Here is a 9,540-nt window from a genome sequence, read left to right as displayed (position 1 = left end):
TGTGTTTGTTACATGCTATAGCACTGCAGTTGTTAGATCTTACTGCTAACAACGTAGCATAGAGAAAAGATGTGTTCTTGCTCCAGAAAACATGGGTACCTTGCTGCTGATTTTTAGTATTTGTGAGGGATGATGACAATACTTGAAAAGCATGTTGGAAAATCTTCACATTGATGTTGCAGGACTGTAAAAATATATAACTTGGATGACTCCGAATTTTTCTGTTGCTTAAATTTTTTGAAGACCAGCAGTTTTGATAAATTTGCGGTTCGGTAGCAATTGATCATCTTACAACACAAACAAATCATCTTTGCAAAAAAACCTGTAAAATCTAAACAAAAAATAATCACAGGCGGAGTATGAAAGTAAATCACAGAAGAGAGAGACAACCATGTTCCCAAACAGTCCACAATAATGATGAGTACATTTCCTTTGAACACATATGTAGTATGCATATCCTAAAATATTTGTAGTAGACTGCAGATGTCAACTTCTCTGTGAAAAAAAAATCTGCATTATGCCTTGGTTAATAAAATGGCCCAAAAGTAATTAAAAAATGTAGTTTGCCTGGAACACTGTGTACATGTATAAAACAGATCACTAAGAAGAAAAGAGCTTTAGGAAGCTTTAACAGTGTGTATATCTCTGCTGAGTTTATGTCCAGAACCTAAGTCAGCCAAATGCCAACCTATCTCTTAGTAGGAAGTTGTGAAAATGAGCATGAATGGTGAAAAAACCCAATGCTTCCAAAGCTTAAAGCTGGTCAGAAAGCTGCTCTGCTTTCTTTCCATCTTGGAAATGGTTTGACAATTTGGATTTCTGTGGTCATTTGCCAGGTGTCAGGAACAGACATAACGCACAGAACAAAATGCAAGAAAGACAAACAGCTGAGCTGAGCAATGCTTTCCACCTGTATAGGCAGAAGTACTCTGGTATTTGGGAAATCTAATAGGAAACTTGGAACATGGACATGAGGAAAGAGGCGATTTGCCTTTTGAAATGTGTGGACTGGAAACTTGCTGCCACCCAGTGTCAGTAGGTATCTATTCCCATGAACTAGCCCTTGGAATTCCACCCTGTCCCTAAACAGATAGGGTCTGGGGCCCCTGGGTTCTCGTGCGAGAAGCTTGGGGTGCTCAGCTGTTGGCTAAGGCACGGACAGGCTGAGGCACAGCCCACTGAAAGGGAGCATAAAAGGGGAGAATAAGGACCCTGGTAAAACTGAGTGGTTAACTTTCCCTGGCTGTACCTCTCTTTAAGAAAAACGCCAGACATTGCATACAAATTTTGCTATTCAAATGCTGTTCAAGCCCAAATGCATGCGGAATTGCACTAAGTATGTACATTTTCATCACCATATTGAAGCAGGACATCTCTTAGGTGTTAAAAGTGGCAGTAACGTGCACAGCAGCCCAAACTGCTCAGTGGCTGGCAGATTACTTCACAGACAAAAAGTTGTATGGGTCATCAGAAAAAGTAATTTCAAAGTATGATTTTATTTTAAAATTTAAGCACTCTTTTGAGGGTTATTTTGGGTTGAAGACTGAGGCGCATATTCTGACATATCAGACAACTATGGAATTCTTCTGCAAGAAGAAACTGCAAAATTTTAGCATCGTAAAAAAATTGTGTCATGAACAGCCAGACAGCCAGTGTTAAGCATAAAGTGGTATACGTGGAGATTTTTTCCACCAATGAAGGTGCTGATTTAAAGAAACAGGGCTAATAATAATTACAATTATAAAAAAAATAAAAAAAAAACAATAGAAGCAACATAGAGCATATAGGAATTAAGTTAAAAACAAAAGTTTCTTTTGCATGAAAAAGTAAGTCCCCGAATCTTTATTTTGTAGCTCCTTTTAATTTTGTTCCATCACCTCATGTCCTGTTGACTTGCATATTGAGCTACTCATTTTTTTCCTAAACAAATTCTTCCTGAGCCTTTCAAAAAGGGCTATAAAACTTGATTGAACAGGGATATCAATCTGGTTGAGCAAGCAAGTGGTTTTTCACAAGTTCTTAGAGAACTCCCAACAGAAAGGCTCCTGACTGTATGAAGGATTTCCTCTCTCTCTCTCTAGAATCATGAATATGCAATTGTATCAATGACCTCTGAATTCATTACTTCACCTTCTATTGTTCAGAATCTTCATCTAACAGCAAAAGGAACCTTTAGGGCTGCAAAGACTATATCTAAGAGAAAGCCCCAAACGTGTTACGGACATAGTACGCTATAGAATATGAGTGCCATGATACAGCACTGAAGTGCAACAGTGAAGAATACCCTTTGATTCTCATCCTGGAAACGCCTAGCGAGTTCCAAAAACCTTTTATGTCAGCAGTTACTTCAATCAAAATCATTATCCTACATTGAATCATACCATAAACATTTTTGGTATGTGAAAGCCTTCAAGATACATTCATCTTGTCTGCTAGAATTTTTACCATGAGAATAGTGTGTAATAAATTTTAATAGAAGGCTGTGCATTAACAGTGCACTCTCCCAGATGCATAAATATCTTGTGTACACAGTTAACTAATTTTTTTGCCATATATTTCTATGCCATTTCAATGCTGTTAATATCTGGAAATGTTTAATATTTTGGGGAAATACTAAGTCAGGTAACAGTAGCATTGTGTCTACTTTGTAACCCCAGCATACAAGCATGTTTTCTCCCCCAGTGCTTTTTTTATTACTTTAAAAAATCATTCAAGATAGGAATATTTCATGGTTACCAACAGGCTATATTTATTGTAATTGAGGACTCTACATACATTGTTGCACAAAATTATAATGGACCAATCAACAAAGCCATACAGTTTGTATGCAACTGTAAATAGCACTTTAGCAGTTTAACATATTGTGCATTAGTTGTCTTAGTGAGGTGACAACTTAAGATGATTGCTTCATGGGAGTACAAAAGTGCAAACTTTCATTCAAGGCATACAAATACACAAAAGGGATTACTATACATGCCACAGGTCTAAAATAAACCTCAAACCAATGCTCTCCACCCCAAAACAAGTTAAATGAGTAAGTACCAACACTCTTAGCAACCATCAGTGTTACCACATTCAAAGTCTTATCTCTAGCAAGAGGCAGAGAAATACAATCTGAAGAAATGCCCTTAGCTTGGAGTTTTAGATGTAATGCAACTATGTCACATGAACTCCATGTTTTTGTTTGGCAAGAGTGAAAGAGTTACATCACTACAGAAGCACTTCACCAGTGTATTACCACTAATTCCTGAATCACTATATGGAGTAACTGTGTGCAACAGTTGACTGTTGAAGGAAATAGTGTCTTTACATCAAAAGGTGATATTCAACTAAAATTCAAGTATTTACTATTAGACTGTAAGTAATTCTGATCTTCTGTTCCTGTGCACTACATAAAGCACATGAAGCGTAATTTTTTATTTTTTCATTTTTATTCTTCCCTTTGCTCTGGGAAAAGGTGTAGAGGGAAGAACCAAAATGTAGGTGCAATGCTACATCTACAGCAGTTGGTGCAGATATGTGGCATACAACTGTCCACATCAAGATGATATCTGGATTTTCAACACGCAGCCTTAATGCTCTCAGATCATTCCCATCTCAACACCTACCAGACTCCTGCTGTGCCCTCTTTTTTATTTTCACCAGCTGTTCAAATCTGTTGCTCAAGCAGACATGTTACCTTCTATTCTGCACAAGTGAGCACCTGAGCTGCACAATGTCATCTCTGGACAATGAGGAGATAAAAGGGTGGAACAGTTTCTCTCTCATACCAGGTTGGGAAGGTCTGGAGAGACTTATACACTTCTGTATCAGCACCAGTGAAGAACTGCTGCAGATTGTATAAGCTTGAAAGACACTTGTTTACAAAACCAAAATTATGATTAAGTAAATTCCAAAGAAAAAATGGCCTCTTACAGTATTTTAATTACTGCCTAGATTAATTTAAAAGAAATATGAAATACTAAGGGTTTTTCATCATTAAAAATGATTTTTCTCCTGTTATCAAGTTAAATCCAAGACAGGAGTTAAACACAGGGGACCACAAACTTTGGTGAAAAAAATCTACTACTTAGAGTTATGAAAAAGAGTTCAAACTCTAACTCTAAATTAGTAGCATGCATGATTACAGAAAAAAAAAAGTAATGAGAAATCTGAGATTTGTCTCTCAACAAGTTTTCATAGATTTTGGTGCAAACACAGCACATTCTGCAAACATGGGGAATAAGAATGTGGAAGCAGTTTTACCACCTTTGCAAATTAATTGAAGCAAGATAAAAAACTGAAATGTGAAAAACAAGGCCTGCGTATCACTTTTTAGCCCTCCAGTACTCAGATACTTCATGCTTTGAAAATGACCAAGTACAGCAGGGACTATGCCTTCAACAAAGAAAGGAAAATAATTAAAATTAGGCTAGCCCTCTTCCAAGCATTTCTACAACAGGCGCTACCATAGCTTATTCACTATATTAATACATGAACAACAGTTTTATTTCCCTGAATTTAAGGGAAAATAAACCACCAGAAAATGCACTTGTAAAAAGATGAAAGCATTGGAAAAGTACAAGGTAAGCAAGGACTGTGTGCTTGTATATATAAATCTTTATAAATACTCACACAGAAATGGTTATGATTTTTTGTCCATTGGTTTGTTTGTTTTCCCCAAATCAAAGCAGAACACAATGTATTCTTTCAAATGGGTTTTGAATGGGGAAGTACGAGTAGGATTGACAAAGAAAATGACAGAGGAAAAGAACAGTGAAATTTTATTTCCTTGGCAAGTGGAAGTACAGAGATGTTACTGCAGCACTCACTATTCTTACCTTTTAGATCCCAATTAATCAGAAATTACAGTGTAACTACATCAGGGTGGAATTTAACACACAGCTTATATTTTCGAATATGTAACTTTATTTTTCTTAATAGTATCCCCACTTTACGCAGCCTACAAACCTGAAGAAAATGCATTTGCATCTGAAAGTCATAATAGTAAGTGTTTTGGGCTGCTGAAAGTCAAAGAAGTAATCCTGAGATTTCAGATGTTAAAGCTTTCTCCACAGCCACACGTTCCTTTGATGTTTGGATTATTGAAGACAAATTCACTGGACAGTTTGTCTTCTACATAGTCCATTTCAGTTCCTAGAAGTGTCAGCTGTGCCTTCTTTTCAATAAACACTCTAACCCCTTGAAAAGAACAGAAAACCAGAAATTACATACAGCAAAACCATCATTCACTTTGAAATTCACTTTTGACCAGTAATAAAAAAAGAGGAAGGTAAGTATAAAGAGTACTAGTACAACTTGGTTTCCCTGGCCTAATGTGGGGCACTTCAATCACTATTTGCTTTCTACCAATAGAAGTCTGGGAAAAGTCTGGAACTGTTACTTATGTGTGCACACGAATATCTGCTTTTTGACAGGGGATAAAAAATGATGCTGAAGGAAATAAGCTATAGAACACAGCAACAAATCTCAGCTTGAGTACACAATTCCCATGCACAGCATACAATAACCCATTCCATACCCTTCTTAAAGTCTGTAAATCCAGGAAGATACAAAACTTTGACAATATAGATTTCTTCTCTCAAAATGACCAGGTTTTATGCCCTCCCCAACAGAATCTTGTGCTGCTGCACCAGAAACTCACCATCTTGAACTACTTCTTCATCAGAGTCTCCTTTCGATTTTGTATATTCTAATGTGTAAGAAAGTCCATTGCATCCCCTTGTACGAACACCCACTTTCACACCTACCTAAATAAAAAGAAACAACAAAAAACACCACCACATACACGACTTCCTTTTTAAAACCTATTCAGAACATCAAGGTAAAAAGTATGCAGAACAATGAAGTGATGACATTTATTTTTCTCTACTGCCTAAATGCAAAAGTGAATTACTGTAAACAGATAAGAGGTAACTTTTTCTTTTTTCTTTTATAAATTTGACTGCCAAGGTAAAAAACCCATCTGATCCTTGCTGGAGTGGATCATGCCCTCCAGTATGCTCAATTTTTGAAGTAATGAACCATAGGCAGTCATATAGGAACCAAAAAGACAGTCAAATTTCAAAGACAGGTATTTTGTGACTTCAAATTACAGTTTACTCAGATGGTAATTCAGGTCGTATGACAATAACATAATTATGAAGCTGTGAGGCCAAAATAAGGGCAGTTACTAGATTATCACAGAACTCTTGCTCTGTGATAATCTAGTAACTGCCCGTATTTTGACACCGTCAGAAAACTTACTTTAAACCAAAGTTCTGAAAAAATGCATTGATTTTTCATTACCTCTATTGCCAAGAAGCAAACCCCTCCCTAAATCAACGTATGTATATGTGTATTGGTTTAACTGGCCTTAAAAGCCAACTTAGCCAATGTTTCTAACATTCAGCCAATGTTTCAGCATTCAACAAGTCGGACAAGAAGAGCATCCATGTAAAGAGAAAATCAAGAAGTTTTAACAAAGTAGAAAACTATTTGTGTGCAAGAATCTTTAAGAAGTATCCACATCACCTTCCACGCACCAGGGCTTCGTAACTGAAGAGCCAAACTTCACTCTCTATGTCATATGTTGTGATAAAAATGTATCAAAATGTAACACTTTTCATTAAATGGGCTCTCAAGACAAACTGCATCTGATCGAAATACCTTTCTCTACAGGAACTGCTACAAATAATGGGTTGGAAAACACAGACACCATTTAAAGCCAGGAAACGAATGACCATATTAAGCGTAGGCCCAGGGCTTCTTTAGGATGGTTTAAAACATTAGAACAAATAAGTCTAGTTACAGACATGCAGGAAGCAAAACAAACAATGGCCTTGGTTAATAAAAGAAATATTCTTCTTGGAACAATACTTATTGTAAAAAAACCCTAATGCTTGTTTTTACAATGATTATAAAAGAAGCCTATGTGTGTCTTTCCCTCAAGAAGAAAAGATGACAAACTCATCATTTGGTGAAACACTGGTTACTTAAAAAAACACATTGTCTGGCAAGTTTCCTAAGAATTAGATATTCTCCAATGCATATGAATATTACTTTATTACTGCATATTTCACAATGAGAATTCCTACGAGAACTTAAATAATAACAGCTGAAGAGCTCTCTCCCTATCAGAAATCATTACTATGTCATACTAAAGGGTTTCATTAAAATGTAGCTCAAAAACATCTGAAGCTTAAAGTTTTTCCAACTTCATTAATCTCAACAGTAACTGTACAGCGAAGTACAGTTTTTACAATCAGTTGTTTCCTGCATTTCATTTTATAACAAAACAAAGCTGGATATACAAATAAGCTTATGCATTCCTCACCAAAAAAAAAAAGTCAACATCTCTAACAAATACCTCAGTGTTCAGTTCAAACTTCTAAGTTAGCCAGAAATGCTTTGCAATCACGAGCTGTACTAATACCTTAGCATACCCTACAAACTGACTCTATCTACACTTACATGGTCAGGTTTATCTTTCAGAAGCTCTTTTATCTTCTGGACAGCAGAAGGGGTCTGAAAGACAAAAGAATACATATAAATTTGATTTTTTTTGTTGCTTATTTGTATATTTGCAATGAGTGCTTGCATGTATTAAAGCTGATGCCTGTAAGACACACACTGCTGTAAAACAGATGTCTCCCCAACATAATTGACACAGAGCACACAACCTCTTCTCACCTGCACTGCCAGCAAACAGATACCTCAAAAATTCAATCCTTAATCCTTAACAGTGGGTGTTTTGGCTGTTAGAATATCAGAGTGGCTTGGGCTTGAACACATCCAGAACTTCCCTGGGCAACCCATTCCAGTGTCACACCTCGCTCTTCCTAATACCTCATTTAAATCTCCCTCTTGTCCTATCACTGCAGTTCCTGATGAGAAGTCCCTCTCCAGCTTCCCTGTAGGCCTCCTGCAGATACTGGAAGGTTGCTGTGAGGTCTCCAGACAACCCTCTCTTCTTCATGGAGAACAGCCCCAACCTTCTCAACCTGTCTTCATAAACGAGGTGGCTGCAGTCCTCTTACCACCTTTGTGGCCTCCTGTGGACTTGTTCCATGTCCTTCCTGTGCTGGGACCCCAGAGCTGGATGCAGGTTCCAGGTGGGCTCTCCTCAGAGCAGAGCAGAGGGGCAGAATCCCCTCCCTGCCCTGCTGCCCACGCTGCTCTGGATGCAGCCCAGGACACGTTTGGCTCTCTGGATTACAAGTGCTCATTGCTGGGTCATGTCCAGCCTCTTATCAACCATCACACTCAGGTCCTTCTTGATATGGCTGCTCTCAATCCATTCTCCACCTAACCTGTTGGTGTGCCTGGGATTGCCTTGCATTTCACTTCGCTGAACTTTATAAAGTTTGTCCACCTCTCAAGCCTGTCAATATCCATGTTGTTTCTTTGCAACTTTTTCCTCCAAAATCACTATCATAATTCAATCAAGTAACTCTTTCTTGTAAAACTTTTGTCACATACCCATTACAGATTAAAATCAGTTAGTTATAGAGGGCTTATAGCCTACATCTCTCTCCCCATTAACCTTAAGGGGACCTCTGACTTATCAGCAGCTAAAATTCACCATTCATGCAGATCTAGTTGATGCAGAAATGCAAGACCTAAATGCAAACGTCGAAATTTCCATTACATTCCCACAAGTTTCTAAGACACTAAGAAAAGCATTAGTAATGTGAAGTTCTTACCACGAGCCGAATTAAACACACAAAGCAAACTTCAAGTAGACTTGCAGCAGAAAATCCTTTCTAATTACCACTACCACTCTTGTTGTTAGAGACCCACTACTGAGCAGGAATTACGCGCTCTGACAAACGACTGAGCTCTGTGCACTCGATCTGCCCCTGTTCCTGCGGAGACATGGCTGTACTTTCCTCTGCAGTGCTCTCAGAATCAGAGGTTGGAAAAGACCTCTGAGATCACCGAGTCCAACCAACGACCAAACACCATGTTTTCAAGTTTGGCCTCTCCAGCACGGCCGCTAGTACGGAATGCACGCACTTTACTATTAACAACAGGATGTAAAGCCTTCTTGGAAAGATCCTACGCGTCAGCCTCGGTAAGTAACGCATTACCCTTTTCCAAAAAATTTCATCAAATACTTTTTTTGGAGTGTCTATGCGACCAGGCCCCGCGGTTCCGCAGACGGAGCGGCGGAGCGCGGGGCCTGCTCTCAGCGGGACCGCCGCGGAGCAGGAGCCACCGCCCGCCTCTCAGCTCTCGCCAGGGGGAAGAGGAGCCCGCTGCAGCCCGCCCGCCACAGCCGCCCCGCTGGGACTACCGACGCCGGCCCGTCCCCGTCCTTGCGCCCGCCCCGCTGTTGCCAGGGGCCGCCTCACTGCCCGTGGCGCAGCTCCCGCACCCGCGAGGTGCCGCGGTGCCCGCGTCCCGCCCGCTGCCCGCCCGCGGCACTGACCAGCGTGAGGGCGGCGCGGGTCGCCTGGATCCTGCGCTTGCTGACGGCGCGCACCGTGGCGCGCACCACGGACGAGGCCATGGCCCGGCGCCCTCGGCCAGGGCAGCGCCGCCCGCACGCTGTGACGC

The 9,540-nt window shown here is 39.8% G+C and overlaps 1 protein-coding gene across 1 annotated transcript; it reads right to left on the bottom strand.

Moving 5' to 3' along the window:
* Positions 1 to 2,733: 2,733 nt before the first annotated feature.
* Positions 2,734 to 9,540, bottom strand: ISCA1 (iron-sulfur cluster assembly 1). The gene is made up of 4 exons (XM_054283499.1): positions 9,413 to 9,540; positions 7,453 to 7,506; positions 5,645 to 5,750; positions 2,734 to 5,181 (listed from the first exon to the last, which is right to left on the bottom strand). The coding sequence occupies exons 1-4, from the start codon at positions 9,491 to 9,493 to the stop codon at positions 5,033 to 5,035; spliced, it is 390 nt and encodes a 129-aa protein (XP_054139474.1). The 5' UTR covers positions 9,494 to 9,540; the 3' UTR covers positions 2,734 to 5,032.

Source organism: Melozone crissalis, unplaced genomic scaffold, assembly GCF_028551555.1.
Source record: "Melozone crissalis strain CALT ecotype California unplaced genomic scaffold, PUWL_Pcris_2 ptg000005l_1, whole genome shotgun sequence".
NCBI lineage: Eukaryota > Metazoa > Chordata > Aves > Passeriformes > Passerellidae > Melozone > Melozone crissalis.
This window is presented reverse-complemented; position numbering and strand designations above follow the sequence as displayed.

Excerpts from the sequence above, each read along its gene's own strand:
- ISCA1 (XM_054283499.1), bottom strand. The coding sequence starts at position 9,493 with ATGGCCTCGTCCGTGGTGCGCGCCACGGTGCGCGCCGTCAGCAAGCGC. Across the intron at positions 5,751-7,452 it reads TGAAAGATAAACCTGACCAT|GTAGGTGTGAAAGTGGGTGT; the intron begins GTAAGTGTAGAT and ends CTTTTTATTTAG. Across the intron at positions 5,182-5,644 it reads TGAAGAAGTAGTTCAAGATG|GGGTTAGAGTGTTTATTGAA; the intron begins GTGAGTTTCTGG and ends GTTCTTTTCAAG.